This window comes from Cydia fagiglandana, chromosome 7 (assembly GCF_963556715.1).
Source record: "Cydia fagiglandana chromosome 7, ilCydFagi1.1, whole genome shotgun sequence".
NCBI lineage: Eukaryota > Metazoa > Arthropoda > Insecta > Lepidoptera > Tortricidae > Cydia > Cydia fagiglandana.
The window spans coordinates 13,732,596-13,752,794 of record NC_085938.1 but is presented as its reverse complement, the minus strand read 5'-3'; the positions used below and the strand labels follow the sequence as shown (position 1 = coordinate 13,752,794).

General features: G+C 38.6%; 2 protein-coding genes across 2 annotated transcripts; one reads left to right on the top strand and one right to left on the bottom strand.

Annotated features, from left to right (window-relative positions):
* The first annotated feature begins 518 nt into the window (after positions 1-518).
* LOC134666002 (lambda-crystallin homolog) lies at positions 519-18,667 on the top strand. Its single transcript, XM_063523074.1, has 6 exons — positions 519-678; positions 5,106-5,293; positions 16,694-16,884; positions 17,249-17,424; positions 17,776-17,940; positions 18,340-18,667. Exons 1-6 carry the CDS (start codon positions 641-643, stop codon positions 18,542-18,544), a joined length of 963 nt encoding a protein of 320 aa, XP_063379144.1. The 5' UTR covers positions 519-640; the 3' UTR covers positions 18,545-18,667.
* LOC134665968 (glutamine synthetase 2 cytoplasmic-like) lies at positions 8,776-13,399 on the bottom strand. The gene is made up of 6 exons (XM_063523026.1): positions 13,335-13,399; positions 12,780-12,977; positions 10,758-11,136; positions 10,116-10,373; positions 9,428-9,567; positions 8,776-8,926 (listed from the first exon to the last, which is right to left on the bottom strand). Exons 1-6 carry the CDS (start codon positions 13,360-13,362, stop codon positions 8,778-8,780), a joined length of 1,152 nt encoding a protein of 383 aa, XP_063379096.1. The 5' UTR covers positions 13,363-13,399; the 3' UTR covers positions 8,776-8,777.
* Positions 18,668-20,199: the final 1,532 nt, after the last annotated feature.

The following is a 20,199-nucleotide window of genomic DNA, read 5'->3' as shown; positions in this document are numbered from 1 at the left end:
TCTGATGAAATGCATACAAACCACACCATAAAAACCGACAACACAAAATCAAAAATGTCTGACGCAGACGGGTTTCAGAGATTAGAGTATGGCAAACAAAAATAAGTAAATACATACGGTATAATTTTTAGTACCTACACATTCCTCCAGTAAAAAGAATAAGTGGTTGTTTTATACAAACATAATAAGGGGTCATCCATTAATTACATCACACGTTTAGGGGGAGGGGGGGCCAAGAAAATGCTACATATTGTGACATGGGGTAGGGGGGAGACACAAACTTTGTGACGTCACGTTAACTTCATCAGTAACCAAAAATTTATTTAAATTATTTTATTCGCTGTACATTTAAATAACAAGTTTTTAAAACGATAATCGGGGAGGGGTCAAAAAACCTAGAAATTCGTGTGACGTAATTAATGGATGACCCCTAAGGCCTGATACCAATTAACACTCGAGAGCTGATAAGCACATCATGATCAATGTTACATAACAACAATGGCTGTAGCATAGCGTAATCAAAGTCAAGTGAAGTTAAATCGATAAACAGTTTAGTAAAGTGTTATAATAGAACTGTAATAAGCAGCAATCTCATTTGGTATCATTCGCGGCATTGGAGTGGCACTGGACGGACGCAGACATGGCACCTAGGACAGAAAAAGTTGGCATTGTGGGCAGGTAAGGCTGTTATTTATTCATTAAGTTTCTTGTTTATTCGCAGATTTTATCCTTGAGTATTGTTGAAATGAGGTTAAGTTGATGTAAAATATTGGGTGTTCTGCCTTTTCGCAGAACTATTTTTGGCGGAATTTCATTTGCCAACCAACATTTCGCCGACGTTTCACTTTGACAACTAACGATTAGCAAATTTTTGTATGGCAACGTTTTAATTGGTAGAATTATTGTAAAGCAGATTATTATAACGCCTCTAAACTTTTGGGAGACTTATCATTTGTCAAATCTTTCACTTGGTCGAACAACTCTTGGACGAATAACGTTTCGTTGGAGCTACAGTTCGCTTTTCATACATTAGGCAAGTTACAAATAAGAAAAAGATACATACCAAACAATCAAAAATGGCCGAGTTGTTGTACTTTTTATAATGTATATTTTAATATTTGAAGCCAGTGGCAGCGAGCGAGCGAAGCGAGCGAGCAAGACCTTCCTGGGCAGAGCCGACTTGGATACGGTTAGGTTAGAAGACTAAGGCGGGAGCTTTGCTCCCGCCTTAGTCTTCGAGGTTATTTTTTTTTTCAACAACCCAAAAAACGTAATTACTTACACAGCAACTTTCGGGTCAAATATCTCGGCCATTTTTGATTTTAGAGGAAAGATTATTAAGAAAAAAGTGATTATTTCAACAAAATCTTGTAAATTATTCTAAGTGTTTTGAAACCCCCAATGTTTTTTTCATTTTCTCAAAAAAAAAAAAACTAAGTTCCAGAAACGGCCCCCCTTTGGTACAGTACAGTCTGACCAAATGAAACAATTGGTAAACAATAAACAACTAAGTGTATATTATGCCAACTAAAACATTCTACGACATGAAATTTAGCATTTTGAAAATTGGCATTATAAAACACAGACCAAACGTTTAGTTGGTAAGTGTGCGGTTGGGAAATGAAAAAAAAAGATTTGAAAAGTTGGGAAGTGAAAATTCGGCGAAATAAAAATCCGCCAAACGTGAGTTGGGAAGTGATATTCGGCCATACCATTTTCGGCAATAAATAAGAGAACCAAAATATTGCTAAACAGGAAAATACATATTAAAATTATCAGAAACTTACATACTTAAGACGAAAGTGGATAGTAAACGCGCGAAATCGTCTTGTCATACAAACATAGTCCTCTTTTTCCTCTCTGGATATCAACATTACTATTGAAAATATTTTGACACAATTTGTTGTATATCAACCACAGCTGCCCCTGCGTTTCATTTGTTACGAATTTTTAATTATAATGATCTGTTTATCGCTCCTAAGTAATTAATCAAAAATCTAAATTAACTCAAACTTAGGGGCTCAGCTATGGTTAATATAGGTACATTAAATTTTGTAAAAACATTTTCCATAATGACAATATCCAGAGAGGAAAATGGGGACTATGTTTGTATGGAGAAGAGACCGTCCTCTTTCCTCTTATTAAATATTATTAAATGTATAGTACTCGTAAGTATAATACTTTACAGTGTTTGTGTGAAGTACATTATTGCTGACATTACTACGAAGTTGTAAAATTTACGTGGCTAAAACACTTCGTTAAACAAAATCAAATTAACTTATTGTGCTTACAACAGGTAACCTACACCTAGACCTAAATACCTAATTATGTGTAGGTATGGTCAGGTATGATCTTACTCGTATGCCTGTGACCAAGTAAATAAGCACCTATTGTTCTTAAACTATACCCGCGTTTGTAACAATAAGATGTTAATGCCCTCATCCTAATTAGTTTAGCGCTTTCTAGGTTGCATCCTAAAGGGATCCCAATATGATTGGAAGCCTAAACCTATAAATTAGCGCAAGCACTAGTTTTTACAAAAGCGATTGCCATCTATCCTTCCAATCCAAATTTCTTGCCTCATGTTTTATTCGGTGTGTGATAAGCTTAGCCGCACGAGTTACTCAGTCGTACTTCATTCATTAGGTTCAAAGGATCTAGTACTTATTCACTAGTATACCTAAGAATGCTTACATTTGTTAGTTTTGTTTATCACGTTTCACTTAGAGATAGGCTTCTAGTAAATAATTAGGTATTTGGCTGGAATATTTTAGTTTATCAAAACAAAATACCTACTTAAAAACCGGCCAAGTGCGAGTCGGACTCGCGTTCCAAGGGTTCCGTACATTACCCAACTTTTAACAATGTTTTTTATTGAGGTCCAAAATTTTTTAGATTCCTCACGTCGTGGGCTATCAGAATATACCCCATGTACGTCAGCCGATTTTTCGTAGTTTTCGAGTTATGATTTTTTAAAGTTTTAACTTTTGTTAAGAAATTCCGGGATGAAGCAATTAATTTATTTAAAAAAAAAACTTGAAGTTTTTTGAATGTTTCTTTTTGTAACATAATCCTTGACAAACGGCGCAGTTGCTAAAAAAATCAGCAACTTCACTTGGCTGTGAGACTGTGAGTTGGAAAAAAAGGAAATGACAAAATTTTACGTTCAAGCATGTTAAGCTTAGACTTTGCGCTTACCTTAATAAATAAAAAATACAAGCAATTTCAAGGACTTATGGTTATTGTAGAAACTGCTAGACCCTAAGTTTTTTAAAAGGTAAAAAAGTGATACTTAATAGTCTAATTGGACAGAGTCGCCGGTCAAAGGAACTGAGGTGGAAAGTTTCCAAATTAGTAATTCATTAAATAAAATCCTCTTGTTATTCCTAACGTTAATCAAACAGAAATTACAACGAGAAATTAATATTGTGCCATGTGATTGACCAAGCATCATTTTGCTTAACTTATTAATTATCTTAACTGGACCCGCGTCGCGACGGTTTGTTATCTACAAAGGGTTAATTTTTACCTGCTCCAATACCTACTGTTATTTTATGGGGTCACTTCCCCATCGCTATTTCGTGTTATTAGTGCAAATACCACCAACAATAATTACCTAGTTGGCATAAAAGCAAAGCAAAGCCCCGGAATTTCTTAACAAAAGTTAGAAAAATCATTAACTCGAAAACTACTAAATATCAGCTAACATACATGGGGTATATTTTGATAGCCCACGATGTGACGAATCTAAAAAAAAATTTGGTACGTCAAGGTTTGGACCACCTTGTATGTGAAACGCGATTGAATTGCCTTTAATAAACCCGTAGGGGTCGGATCAAAAACTAAGTAATTAGTCCGACTCACGCTTGACTGCATATTTCTAATAGGTTTTCCTGTCATCTATAGGTAAAGAAGTATTTTGTATATTTTTTTCAAAATTTTAGACCCAGTAGATTCGGAGGTAAAGGGGGGGAATGGTCACTTTTTGGCTATTTTCTTAAATAATTTCTAAACTATTTATTTTAAAATTACAAAAAATATATATTTGAGTTTTTCAAAATGAGCTCTTTCATTTGATATGTAACACGATATAGTTTAAAAAACATTATTTTTTAATTTTCTCATTTACCCCCCAAAAGTGGCCTCCGTGCTTAAAATTCATTTGTTTACGGAAGATGTCCGTCTTTTGGGTCACAAATTTACATGTATGTACCAAATTTCAACATAATTGGTCCAGTACTTTTGGAGAAAATGGGCTGTGACAGACGGACAGACAGACAGACAGACAGACAGACGCACGAGTGATCCTATAAGGGTTCCGTTTTTTCCTTTTGAGGTACGGAACCCTAAAAATGTGAAGAAAAGTTTTCCTTATACAACATGAATGTTGTATCGGATCGGATCTTGTTTGGAATATTTTTCTGAAGCGAACACCATATCATATCTTAATGTCACAAGTCAATACTTACTTACGTAATTGCCATTGATAACGTATCATATTGATCTTGACCTTAGCGGACCATAATATTATGTGGAGGAGATATAGGTATACCCATGATGTCTTCTGTCTTTGAGAAAAGCGACTTTTTGCATAACGTAACGTCTAAATAAAGGTGGTTCGCTTTCCATACAAAAAACAATTGCGTCATATTAAGTAATTACACACTATTACTACATACATAAATATGTGCGCGTGCGCGTCTATCTACTTTCGAATGTTTATTTGCGCTAAATTGACAGTAAACTTTGTTTTACAGAATACACGAAAAAAAAAAGTATTAATTTTTTATCAATGCAATACCAGAATAAAGTGGTTTGCATGATTTCAGTATAAAATAGAGTTTTACTATCAATTTAGCGCAAATAAACATTCGAAAGTAGACAGACGCACACATATTCATGTAGTAATAGTGTGTAATTACTTAATATAAAACGCAATTGTTTTTTGTATGGAACGTGAACAACCAAGCGAACCATGTATCCATGCAATTTTGCAGCTGTACCTACATTACCAATAAGAACACATTGTCATCCAATAAATGACCTCTAATTGCATGTTATTAGAGGACAAGTAACTGTAACAAACAATTTCTTATGCATTACAGCGGCCTCATCGGAAGGTCATGGGCGATGCTGTTCGCGTCTGTCGGCTACCAGGTGACCGTGTTCGACATCATCCCGAAACAAGTGACGGATGCCCTTGCTGATATCAAGCAGCAACTGAACAACTTGGAGAAGGAAGGTCTGCTGCGGGGTGCACTTAGTGCTGAGCAACAGTATGCGTGCATTAAAGGTTAGTCACGTTTTTAGTTAGGTACCTATGAGATGGGTAACTAGACTATAATAGATACATACACACTTTGAAAGGTGTGATATTGATGCTATTTAGCCATTAAATTAAAATATGGTTGCCTGTAAAGTCGGTTTATGGACGATAATTTTGCGTGATACCGTCATACATAAGAAATCATCTTTATTTACCAATAACAAACAAAATGATAATAAAAGCAGCATTAAAATTAAAAGTAAAATTTAACAGATGGTAAACATTGATGTACTCGTAAAATTCCATAGGTACTTTGGCCGTAACGTTACAATGGAGATCTATCTGTCGGCGGCAGATCGTAAAATCCGGCATATCGGGATATTCCTAGGCATTTCATGAAACGCGAAAAATTTCATGATCTGACTAACGTCTACCAGCCATATCATTAAAACCTCAACGTTTGACGATTTGCCTGGCGACGTTTAGGCATATCAAATAAGTTAGGGTGTGATATTCCTAGGCAGATCTTGAAACGCCGGCATTTCATGATCTGCCTAGCGAACACCAGCCATATCGTGCAAACCTCACGGGGTGATATTCCTAGGCAGATCATGCAACGCCGGCATTTCATGATCTGCCTAGCGACCACCCGCCACATCGCGCAAACATCAACAATAAATTTAGGCATATCGAATAAGTAGGGTGTCCTAAATTTAAGAAAATGAAAACCATCGAAATGGCTTGACAGTTTTGCGCAGCGTACGATTTTTACTAAAATAAAAATATTTTAATAGCAGAGCGCCTACCGCGAACCATGTTCGACGTGTTGCCTCCCTGACACACTTACGTACGAATTTACAAGTGCGACAGAGAAGCAACACGTCGAACGTGGTTCGCGGTAGGCCCTCAGCATGCGTAGGTAATCCTACCTACGCATAGGTATCCACCTAGGCTACCTACGCATACTGCTCAAAACGCCACATAGAATGTAGCGCCACCAGTGGCAAAAAAAAGGAATTATTTTACAATGCGCCCGGTATGAAGTTAGGATATCAACGAATGCATTGCTTTGATCGATCTGCCGCCTCTTTTATAAGGCAGATCGTGATATGCCTAGGCAAATCTTAGTCAGATCATGAAATGGCGGCGTTTCATGATATGCCTAGGAATATCTCGATATGCCGGGTTTTACGATCTGCCGCCGACATATCCACAACGTGACACTTTATCGTGCATGCTACCCCGGTGTTTATCGATTTATAAGACGTTATCACGTCAAAATAATAGCAAGCAAATCGAAGGTAGCGTTACGTTACAACCCCGGGTCGTAATACCAATTCGTTTTATTATATTACCTATCTAAGTTCCCTATAACTTAAAAAAATATATTTAAGCTTGAAAATAAAAGTAGGTAACGAATAGTAACATATGGTAAGTAGTACGTACTAATTTTCTTTGCTAGAAATTTTATAGCGAATAGCAGTTGTACAAACAAAATTTTTACCTTCGCGCTCACATTTTTTTATAAAACGGCGGGTTTGTGTGACTATTAAAGTGAAAACTTGTCGTGTTCTACCTGTTCTAATCACACGACAAGGTTTCATCTCAAACCTTGAAAACTAACAAACGTGACTACTGAAAGTCATAACGCTTTTAGAGCGTTTTCAGATTGCCCGATCCGATATAGAATGAAAGTAAAATGTGAGACATATATACTTGGTCAAGCAGATCGTGTCAGTAGAAAAAGGCGGCAAATTTGAAAAATGTAGGCGCGAAGGGATAGCGTCTCATAGAAAATTTGAATTTCGCGCCTTTTTCTACTGACAAGATTTGCTTGACCATCTATATGTCTTCTGTATTTGTTTATTTATTTAATAAATACTATTTACTGATTACTTAAAAACGGGGGCGCCACAAGCCTTCAGTAAGAAGTGCATATACTTGGAAAATTTGACTAATGTCGCTGTGACCCGGTGGCCGAGTGGTTCAGGCACCTGCCGCGATAGCAGAGGACGCTGGTTCGATTCCAGCCTGGGGCACTGGAGGCCTTGGTCACTTTTTCTTAGTATATGACATTTATTTCAGTTTACTTAAAAACGATCAGATAACTCAAAAAAAATCGGACTTGATGCCATATAGCACTCTCCTGCAGCTGTTTTTCTCATAAGCGCCTTCCAACAACCGATATCGGAAAGGCGCTTCCGATAAATTCAGCCATATCGGAGCCCCCCGTCAGCTGTCGGATCGGACCGATAATATTTGTTAGTGTGCGTATGTGTAGGCATAATGTAGGTGTACGAGTATGCGTAGGTTTATATTGTAGTGTGCGTGACCGCTAAAGATGGCGCCCGGGCGCCCCCCCCGCGGCCTGTCTACGGGATGTAGGTCCTACACCCGATATCGGATCGGACAATGTGAAAAGGCACTTGAAATTTACTGATCTAACAATAACTAAGTAGATAATTACTACAAACAAAACACGGAGATAACATTTGAACAATGTGATAAGATACACATAACTGCTCTTACATAACTTGTATGTCGACTTGTCTACGAGTAGTCGACATATAAAATAGGTATGCCTACTAAAGATGTTTGTTTTACTTACCTCAGTTTATTTTCACGTCGTAGATTGGCAATGTTTAGGTACATAAAATACCACTCTAACATTATTCAAAGGTAGGTTGTAGCTACATAACATAATAGGAAATACAATATTTTTCAAATAGCTTGGGTACGGTGAGTGCTGTCATTTTTCATGCAATTTATAACTTATTCTTATTAAAAATCATTGCTCCGATTTTACCTGAAAACCACATTTTTTAGGTTACCCTACATGTAGAGTGGGGATGCATTTTTTTTCGCTTTAGCCCTATGGTGTGGGATGTCGTTGGATACCTATGTCACATATGTCGTTTAAAATGAATAGGGGTCTTAAACAACCAGTTTTTGATAAAGTTAATATTTTCGAAAATAATCGATTCGAAAGAAAAAATGTGTCCTTCCTTTTAAATTTTGAACCACGGGTCCAAAAATATGAAAAAGGGATAAAAATAGGGATTAAGTAATAAATAAACTAACTATGGAATAAAATGATTTGCGATTTGATTTTATAAATAACCTACCTAATAAATCGTAATAATATTGGAGCTCTTCGGTTAATAGACCTTAATACAAATAAATATAGGACTAAATGAATACAGGTAGGATCCTATGTTAACCGTATTATGACAAATAAAATATTGATTGATTGATACGATTTCAAATACAGTTTGTAATAAATGTTTTTTATTTTTGTAGAAATTAGCTTATTAAGGCACACAATGTTCATGGGGTTAAGATGGTCGGTTCTTTAACATCTGTCATCATGTCTATCAGGTTCGTAAGTGCGAAAGTGGCGCATGACATGATAAAAATAAAAAAAAAAATTAAAATACGTTTATTTCAAGCTCGTGGCTCATAAAATGTTAGTTATGTACAAAAAAAAATGCGACCATGATATTCGCAGCTGTTATTCGTCGAGGATGCAGGTGCGCAGGAGCGCGTTGATGACGGCGTAGGGGTCGCAGTTGGAGGCCGGCCGCCTGTCCTCTAAGTAGCCCTTCTTTGCCTCCGCGACCGCGCGCGGTATCCGGATGCTGCAGCTGCGGCTGGCCACGCCTGAGGACATAACACACGGACGTCACTGACTTATGACATATTCATATCACCTGGCCATGGCCATAGTTTAAGTAGGATGTCTATAAGATCTAAGAGAGAGAGAGAATCAGAGCGATCTAAAGAGAGACTTTCATACCAGAGATCGCGGGTTCTAGCCCCGGCTCGTATTAATGAGCTTTTAGAAACTTACGTACGAAACATCATTTCATGTTTACCAGTCGCTTTTCGGTGAAGGAAGACTTTGAGAGGAAACTGGATTAATTCCAATGAAGCCTCGTTTTCTCTCTGAGTTAGGTTTGAAGTAATGATGGCAACCGCTTTCTGAAAACTTAGTGTCTGTGCTAATTCTTGGGATTAAGTGTCTGAGAGGACCTCAGGTTGCCTATGAGGTGTAGAAGAATGTCGGGTCAACGCTAACAGAAAGATGTTAATGGCGAGAACACACATTGAATACACAAAATTATATAAATATTTAAATGCAATAATGCACCGACAATGTACCTGAGCTAAACTCGTTTATGCTGGCGGTTTCGTATTTGCCGGTCAACCTTCTCGCGTTGTCCTTTCCACCGCGTGGGTCGTACACCTTGATATGCTTCATGTGTGTTTTCGAAAGCTTTTCTATCGCCTTGTTGATTTCGCTGCAAGAATTATCACACGTTAAATTCCATCGGAATCGTTTTGGTGTTCATGGAACATACGGCGCGATTCCAGAAATGAATTAGAAATTCACTATAATTCGTTTTTTTAGCATTAGAAAGAACTCCACAGAAGCAAGCGTGCAGTTTTTATCAGGCTCGTTATTCGTTAATAATTATTGAATTATCTAATGTAGCATGGTCAATACATATAATTTACTTCAAATTAAGTGCCGGATTTGGAACCACAAGCTTACTTCTGCGAAGTTCTTTCTAATGCTAAAATAAACGGACTATAGATATGAAATAGTAAAGATATGTGGCGTTCCACGGCAAAAGGTACCATTGCCCCGGCTGAATATTGGAGCGGCATTAATAATAGCGTAAGCACCAGCCACCATAAGGTACCTTTTGCCGTGGAACGTCACATATCTTTACTATTACATATCTAGTGAATCTTTAATTCATTTCCCGAATCGCGCCGATAAGGTATATTTTAGTAAGTTTTACTTACACGAGTGGGGGGTTATTAGGCAATAACAAAAACTTACACAATGCCGTTCGCCTTTCTCGTCTTTTTAGTAGAGAAGTTGGTATGCGCTCCCGAGCCGTTCCAGTCCTGCACAGGCTTGGGGTCGAAGCTGACGATGACGCCGTGTTCCTCGGCCAGTCGGTGCAGGATGTAGCGCGCTACCCACATGTCGTCACCGGCGCTCACGCCCACAGACGGCCCCACTTGGAACTCCCACTGCGAGGGCATTGCCTCTGCGTTGGTGCCGGCAATTGGCACGCCAGCATAGAGGCAGCATCTATAAGAAAGAACGAGTTGGTTATAAAAAGTTCAGTTTCGTGGTTTATGATTTCAAATGAATTATTTTTTCTTGAGCGAATTGGGGCAGCGTTTGAGGGAGGGAGGTTATGACCCTCGTTCCGGGTCATTCCTGATGAATAGTGCAGCGTGGCAAGTCCAGCGTTGCAACGTGGCGAGCGTGATGGGCACCTTTGCGTTTGGAGGGGCGCGGGACGGGTTGTTTGACTAAGTTCTTAGTTGTGACGTTGTTAACTTAGTTTTAATTTAGTTTAGTTTCAAGTTAATTTTAATGTAATTTGTTGATTGAGTCGCTATGTTTAACTTCTATTTATAGGTATAACTGGTATAAGTTTTAATTTCTAATGCATTGAATTATCAGTACCGGTAATGTGAATCTACGAGATCTCTGGCGAAAACTTTGTTGGAGCCAACACCGCAGTAATAGGGGCCTTGTGGTGGGGGGAAGCCACCCGGGGGCCATCCGAAAGGCCTGAGATCCGCGTCCAGGAGGATGTATTCCTGCTCGATTCCGAACCACGGTTCCTCCTCTTCGCATTTGTCCGCGGCTTCCTGGCACTTAACGCGATGATTGGTTGCTGTGGGCTCCATGTTGTACTTGTAGGTGTCGCACATGACGAGTACGTGGTTGCCGCGACGGAACGGGTCCTTGTACAGGGCGCGCGGCACCAGGAATGTGTCCGAGTTGTCACAACTTTCTGACTGTCCGGTGGAGCTGCCATCGAAGTTCCAAACAGGCAAATCTGTAATAGTGACGTACAAGTTTAAATAGGTTTTATCGAACATCAAAGGACAACAACAGAAAAAAACAGGAAAAGAACATTTTGGCCGAAGGGTGTCAAGTTTCGGCGGTTCCGCGGCCGGCTCCCTGACACTGCGGGGTTGCGTAATGCATCGCAGCCATAATGTGTTTTGTAGTGTTTAGTTTTAAATATATTTTTATAATTGTATGCTAGTTTTAAGGTATTTATGTATGGGCCACTAGTTGCCTGAAATAAAGATTTTCATTTCATCAAGATCGAACAAGAGTTGCGTTCTCGTGCGCGACTCCATATGCATACCACAGCATAAATAATATTACTGCCGTACAGAAAGGAAACATCCTACAAAACCGAAATTTTACAGTGGTTCAGGGTCGAATCATGTTTTCCCTTTCTAATATATGGCTCTATCCCTATTTACTATTTACTTTAAAACATTCTTTAAAACGTTGTTTCTCATCCGATATTTCTAGTTAGGTAATTCGTTTTAGAATTTTATGCATAGGTTGTAGGTATAAATTATTTTATTCGACGTGACTGCTCTGACTGCCCATAGCCGACTGCCTGCGAGTGTGAACCACATCCAACGTCAAGTTAGGTACGTATAGTATAGGGTGATTTCTGGGTGGTTTCAATTAAACCTACGCTACTTGACGTCATCTTTATGTAATAGGCAAATAGTTAAGAATAGACGACTCAATAATAAATGAAGTACGTGAAACCTTTCAAGTTCTCATTAATGCTTCTATTTTGGCGTTCGTACAATTCCACGTCTTTTGGCGGGAGAACGACATATATTTTATTATGTTGAACTGTGGTAAATTAGTGTGACATGTGAAAATGTTTAAATAGGTAATAAGAACGGCCAGCTGTAGGTACCTATTAATAGCCTGTGATATTTAAACAAACACAAGAACGAGTTTGGTTACTAGGCACACAATACTTAAATTTTATTATGTATGCTTCAAACTTGTTGAAATGTCGTCAAACCTGTAGGTAGGTAGTTTACAAGTGGAAATCTAGACGCTCGTTGGATATCTACATAAAAATTAGTATTTTACACACTAAATAGTGCAAACAAAACTGCTGACTAGGTAGGTACTGAAAATTATTAGACTTAACGTCCTAGCAATAAAGTTTACGTATTTGCACATAACTGTGTATACCATTACCCACAATGTTATCTACTAATTCGTTGTTATGGACAATAGTACACACAGTTATCTGCTAATTCGTAAACATTGACATGGATAAGGTGGATAACTATATGGACGTTGGTAGCTAGCGATAAGAGCGTGCGACTTTCAATACGGAGGTCACGGGTTCAAATTGTGGCTCTTACCAGTCTTACCAATTACTTTCGGAACTTACGCACGATATAAATATAATTTGATACTTATTACCAGTCGTTTTTCCGTGAAGGAAAACTGGATTCATTCCAATACCTAAACCTAGTTTGATCTCTGAGTTAGAATTAAGGTTAGATGGCAGTCGCTTTCGCTACTAATGCTTATCTACCTAAGCCAATTCCTAAGATGTTGCCAAAGCGGACTTCAAGCTCCCGTGAGTGGCAAAAAGCCGAGATAACGCTAGGAAGACAGTGGTGGGTACGTGACGCTACTAACCTTTTAAAGCTCTCGGTATACAGTTGATAGTGCGGTCCTTACACCGCATGTGTTCGCCTGTGCCATCTATCCAGATGTAGGTAGCCAGAACCTTGTCGCCTGGCAGCGGGAGGTCCTTGTACCGGTTCAGCAGGGTTTTGGACAGCACCGCGTTAGGCGAATTTTTCAGTACGGGACCCGATAGTATCTTGGGGTTGTCTGAAATATTAAAAATATTAGTAAATATATAGGGACATCACAATTTGCGACATTCATTTAATTGTACATTCGCGAATTTCGCAATCGTTAACCAGAGTACACACAAAGGATACGCTTAGGCCTTTTGATGCGGTTTTTTTACGGGAAAGCGAGTTTTCTTCTAGTAGTTCTTAGCCATGTTTCACAGAAATCGATTTCAGCAATTATCAGCTCTTTTTCAAAATGATGCAAGGATTTTTTTCATAAAATAGATTTTGTTGGCATATAACGTAGGGTTTTTTATATTGGCCTTTCTTTGATGCACCTAAATAATTGGTGTACAGTACCTACTAGTGTCTATAATCGAAACAAAATTACCTTGCACTTTTCTATTTGTGTCACTCATTTTGTTGTTCTTCGACTGTTTTGATTACCAACGACCTGTAACGAAAATTAAAAATCTTATGAAATTTTGTAGCCCAAAATAAGTCGCGAAATATTTTTCAAACAGCTGTAATTTTACTTTTTCGTGTTTTGAATTATCACTTGTAGACCAACAATAATAATAATATTATTAAATGACTAACGATGTACAGGTACAGTCGACGTCAAACATATGTTTACACTTTTGCACCTTAATTCCTTTGTTCGAAAAATGTAAACATATCTTTGACGTCGACTGTACACACCCTACAACTATTAACCCTTGACATTTGGAAAATATTAGTTGGTGTAGGTAGGTATTTTTGCAATAAAAGTCACCAAACAAGTGAACAGCTGTTTAGGCTCGTTGTGAAAAACATCGTAATACATATATTCACACTAATTTATTCATAACATGATTATGACACCCTAAGATTTAAAATATTAGGTGTTGCATACTAAATAAATGTTACAAATAAAAATGTATGTGACAAATTAAAATTAGTGGATTAATGAGATTATATTAATACGGTAAATACGGTTGTTCAACTGTTGGAAATAATTCTGAATAAGTACCTACGAAACGACCCGTGAACACCTCAACCAACATTTTCATCGAATAATTGTAACGTTATAAACGGGTGTGTTTTTTATGAGTTCCCGATAACCTTTATTCGGTTAACACGAATCTGCCATAAAACGAATCTGCCATAACCAGAATCTACCGTAACCAGAATCTGTCCTTAACCGAATAAAGGCCCGATAAAGTCCACCTTCACTGAGTGTCTGACGTTTTGACAGTTTTATATGGGGTCTACCCACAGCTACACATCACATTGAGCAGCGACCTACCCTCTTTCTGGTTCACTTTTTAGTTTTACGCATATGTCACCGACTACTGTACCCAATTTCACTTATGTTAGAACTTGTTCACTTTATTCGCGGTTCACTGCAGTTATTCCACTTTACATAGGTAATCTTGCTGTCACAGGCACAGGGATTTGTCCCTGACTACAATGAAAATGTAACTAATAAAGACGTTTTCAGAGTGGAAGTTAAAGCGAAGCGCCGTACATAGTAATTTTAACCCCAAGTCATGACTGAAAAATATTTGTTTACAAAAACCAATACCTTAAAGCTAGTCAGTTCTTCGTAGATGTTGAAGCGATCGGAAAGTGTTTCACTATGAGCGTGCGTCGCGCGTTATGTTCGATCGCTGAGCACTTACGAATTGACTGGTCGTCGTGCGATCGCTGGGGAATATATGCGCGCGCAAAGTTAGGCGGTCGTCACATTGCAGCTTCAGTTCAGTATCAGGTATGATAACCATACCCCCCTGAAAGTTTAGTGCCCTTTCACACTGGCGATATGCATGCGAGTTGAAAGCGAGGCGAGCGCGCAGCGAGCACGTCACGCGTGGGCAACGAGTTCGCCGCGGCACGCAACGAACTCGTTGCGTACGCGTGACGTACTCGCTGCGTGCACGCACGAGCACGTAACGATTTCGCCAGTGCAGTGTGATAGGGCCCTAACTCAAAGAGTTACTGTAGAGAGGAAAAGAGTTTAGGCCGAATAAACTGTCAATTAAATTCTCCTTTATTTAACTTTGCGGTAACAGAATCCTACAACAATAAGTTAATACTAGAGTTTGGGAAATACGTTTTACGAGTAGGTAACTAAGTAGTTACCTACAATTTTGAAAAGTGTGTAAAATTTCGGAAATCAAGGATTTAAGTTACGAAGTTTGGCGGCATTATTTGGGTGGAATTGGGCAATGGGTGCAGAGGGCAAAGTTAGGGCACCTTGCGGTAAATGTTTTTGCCAAATCTTGTTTTTAAATGCTACCCTGATAGCGGGGTCATGGTGATAACCGCGTATTACTTGTTGGGGGTATACTCTTGCGTAATTTACCTACCGCTGATGAGATAATTACTTATCACAAAATGGTGCCGTGTAGACCCATAGGGTACATCTGTGAAAATAAAGGGCCTTGCGTGTTGGAGGGTCTGCCTTGTGACCTAAATCATAACTTCACGGTCTTCCTTAGCGGCAATAAACAAGGGATTTCTATGCTGTCATCAGCTCACGCCCGCTCCCTACCTATTGTTGAGTCTTCCCGTAAAAGTACGATAAGCGATTGGCGTTAGATGCTAAAGAAATAAATAGACTTACCTAACCTACAAACATAAATCTGCCGGCGTATTATGGATGGCTGAATCCATCTTTATCCACGTGATAAAATAACTGTCACTTTTTAACACCGTGGGATTGAAAGTGACCGACACCGTTTTATCACGCTGTCACGTAGACAAAAACGACCATCATATACGTAATGAAAAACACTTCCTAAACTTCTTTTACCCAATTTTAATTTGCATTAATAATATAGGTATGAATAAAATGTAAATTGTTTCATCATAATAGGTATATTTTGTGTTGTCGCGTTTTGTTATTGTTATGATAGCGAATTATGTAACAGAGATTGTGTTCACTATATCATTCGATGGAAAAATACTTATACAGGTCGGTCCAAACCTTGACATCCAAATGATTTCTTTTTTAGATTCCTCACGTCGCGTCGTGTCGTGGGCAAAACAGTTTACCCTTAGAAAATGGACCAGCCAAAATGTATGAAACAGCCATATTTTTTTTCGCGATTTCGGGGTTGGTCCTATACTAAAAGTTGCTAAGTATAATCCCAAAACCTCCCTGGCAACGGGAATGCAGTTATTTTTTATCCATCCTGTATGGGACCCCCGGAATTTCATAACAAAAGTTAAAAGTTAAAATCATAATTCGAAAACTACGAAAAATCTGCTAACATACATGGGATATATTCTGATAGCCCACGATGTGAGAAATCTAATAAAAATTTTTGGACGTCAAGGTTTGGACCACCCTGTATACACCTTCTAATAAAAATAAATTTTGTATTCATTATCTTCGGCGTTATCTGTTTATTGTTTGTTACCATGACCACTAAGTAGGTATCTAAAGTAATTACTTGCAAAAGAAACATCATACATTAGGTACCTATTGTAGATAAGTGTAATGTATGTATGTATATGTATGTATGTCAAAGTTCAGATGATGATTTCATTGATATACTAAAACAAAATTTATGAGACCCCGATTAACTTATAAGGTAAAACGCATAATTAACGTTTTTAATGAAGTCGAAATCTGAAGTTTGAGATTGCGTTCGTCAAGCTTATACGCGCGCTTCAGTAGAAGCACCTTGTCAGTTGTTACACACCGAAGGGCGAAATATATATTTTTTTAATTTTCCCCAAAATGTTTTCACCTGTTTACAGGGTCATCGGAGCTCAGCGCGACCGTAAAGAACGCCGTGTTCGTCCAAGAGTGCGTGCCCGAAATCCTGGACCTCAAGAAGAAGCTGTACGCAGACCTGGACAAGCTGGTGGACGACAACACCGTGCTGTCCAGCTCTACTAGCTGCATCATGCCTTCCAAGTTCTCGGAGGGCTTGAAACACAAGGCTCAGGTGTGTAGTAAACCCTCGTTCTCCAAGATCTCTATGGGTCGAAGTATTTCGCTCTGGCGGATCGATGCTGCCATTATCAGGCTTATTTGAGATTTTGCGCGGAAAAAGCCTATGTTAGATCCGCCCCTAAAACTTAATTTACGAAGACTGTTTTTGATATGACTTTACGCGAGGAACATAAAAATTAGCCTAGTCGAATTAACAGAGAGATAACGACTTAGATAAGTAATAAAGGTGCAGGTATGCTAATTTCTCTTTTAATTTTTCATTGTGAGCCGTAATACGCATGAAAGGTAGTGGCCCGGATTTCGCATACTCAATTTAATTTAACTATTCTTATAATTCTTATAAAATATGCTTACAGGTGATCGTGTCACACCCCGTCAACCCGCCCTACTACGTGCCGCTGGTGGAAGTGGTCCCAGCACCGTGGACGCGGCCCGACGTCGTGGCCCGCACGAAGGCCATAATGCTCGAGATAGGCCAGGAGCCCGTGGTGCTGAGCAGAGAGATTGAAGGCTTCGTGCTTAACCGCATCCAGTTAGTACCTACAACCGATTGTATTTAAAAATAATGCGCTTTTCCATTTACCTACTTATACAAATACATATACACCTAGGTACTAATACTTATTATGCGTGATGATTAAGGGCCTGCGGGAACCGACATAATCAAAATTTCTATCTTTCGCTTGAATAAGCAAAAGCGATATAAAGGCCCCAGTATACTTAACTTTCACTAGAGGAACCGCTCCATATTTGTTTTTCTTTTTGTGTAGGTGTAGCCTATATATGTAGTAAACAATATCTGCGAAATGATCTTTAGCTTCTAGCGTCGTTCTTGCATTCCATCAAGGTTAAGCTTTAATGGGTACCGATAAATAATTTTCAGATACGCGATTCTCAACGAGGTGTGGCGTCTGGTGAAAGACAAAGTGGTGAACGTGGAAGATGTGGATAAGGTCATCTCAGAGGGTCTGGGCATGCGCTATGCCTTCCTCGGCGCGCTGGAAACAGCGCACTTGAACGCTGAGGGCATGGAAAACTACATCGAAAGGTAATTATTGTAATTAATTAATAAAGGGTAGCTGATGGTAAAAAACGTGGTGAACATGGAAGACGGCGATAAGGCGATATCGGAGGGCCTCGGTATGCGCTGTGGCACGCTCAAAGAAATAAAAGAAAATCTATCTGTAACTACCTATAGTACATATGTACTACAAAAAAAACAACAAACGCCTGTTAACATTATATGAGCAAATATTGTAAAATTGGTTCCGTTTTATAGGAAACATTTAAATAGACATTTCCATGTTTATGTGTGGACAGTGGCGTTCCGTTCAAGTGCATGGTTAGATGTCGACCGTAATGCCTTAATTTTACGGTTGAAACATGTTCATGTACTTTTGAACGCCAGTGTACATTCACTCGTTTAAATTATGATTATATTTCTCAGATACGGCGAAACCATCTTCAACGTAAGCAACACCATGGGCCCGACTCCCCGCATGACACAATGCCCAGGCGCCGCCTCTATCTGCGAGCAACTCAACCAGCTAGTGCCTTTGGACCAGCTGGAGGAGCGGCGCGCGTACCGTTATGCTGCCCTCACCCGTCTCTCATTATTGAAGAAAGAATTGAAGAAGACTTACAAACGCTAAATACCTAAAGAATTTTAGCCTGTTCAGATTATCTCCTTGATATTTTGAATAGGTATACAAACGTGTACAAATACTGTCTGAACAAATGATACTGTGTAATAAATAAGTATACCTCACAAAATATTCTGCGTAAATTTATTTATAACAAACATACCTACTTAGCTTTTATTATTAAACTGGTAGTCTTTTAAAAAAATAAAATTTCATCATGACATGAAGTTATTTTATTTTATTAGGCGCGAATTGCAAAATCACTTAAGCAATAGTAATTTTCTGAATGAAGATTTAAAAATAGATAAAAAACATTTCAAACTTTACCGCCTGACCTCATCCTACTATCCCAGTGATCCTAGTCCATACGTTAGCGTCTCATGAGCTCAGCGTCCCAGTAGTCCCCAACATGAAACAAGTTCTGTAAAAAAAGGCAATAAAATAAGTAAAAAAGGAAGGTTGAGAAGATTCCCGCCAAAGCCAATCTCCCGCCCAAAACGGTCAAGGTCCCTTTCAGAAAAAGTTAAGAAGTTACAACATGCACACGTAATACATGAATACATATACATGAAAACAAATTCAACTATATAAAGGATTTTTTCAAAATATTGATCGAAATTTAAACAAAATAAATAACATAATGGTATCAATCGTTACAAAACTGACTATAAAATTTATTTTCAGGCAATAATAACTGTTTGTTTTATGAAACGACCTATTTATATGAAAATATAAGTCATTTGCAGCAAAAGAAATGCAAAATATTGCTAATTACTTTTATAGTTAAAGCGTGTCAACAAAAATTAGATTGTTACAAAACTGACCAGTCTGGACTACACTGTCAGGTTCATTTATCAATAATTAAAAAACTAAGCGTATTTATGTGGGACTCATCACAGTTTTAGTAACTTTAGTAAATAAACTTCATTATAGATTCGAACATTCAGCATAAAAACATGTTTTTTTTTAAGTCGTAATTTTCATTCTGGTGCACGATTTAAGCCAAGCGCGCACCACGATTTTTTGTCGCGCGATAATTTAGTCACAGAAATGTAATGTATGGGTTTATATGGCGGTGCGCGCATATGCGACAAAAAAATCGCAGCGATTTTAAAATTGTGATTTGTTACATTTTTCCGCGACAGCGCGCGACGCGATTGTCGCAAAGTGAATTGCAGCATACGAAGCTGTATGGCCCCGCGCGCACTGCGATAATAAAATCGCAGCCGGGACCTCAGTCGGCATTTCGCTCTCCAAGCGTCAACATATCGGAACCTGCTTCTCCAATGGAGTTACAAGATGAGACGCTAGATGTTGACCGTTTAATTATAGAAATAGAAGGAGATCACCTTTGTGGTATAAATACTCAGTCATACAGCGATTGCATATTGTTTCACGACAAGCGACTGGTACGACATCCATGTCGAGAATGAACAAATCGTCGACTTTTTCATCGCAGTGCGCGCACTGAATTTTCTGCGATAAATTACAGCGCGATTCTAAAATCGTGTCGCAAAAATTAAAATCGTGGTGCGCGCTTGGCGTTAGTTAGTGAAAACGCCCGTAATCGAACGATACTTCCTATTTAAAATTTACACACAAAGTTCGCAAGGACGGTGAAATGTGTGGCTCAAACAGTCCGATACGAATGTTACTAGTCCGTA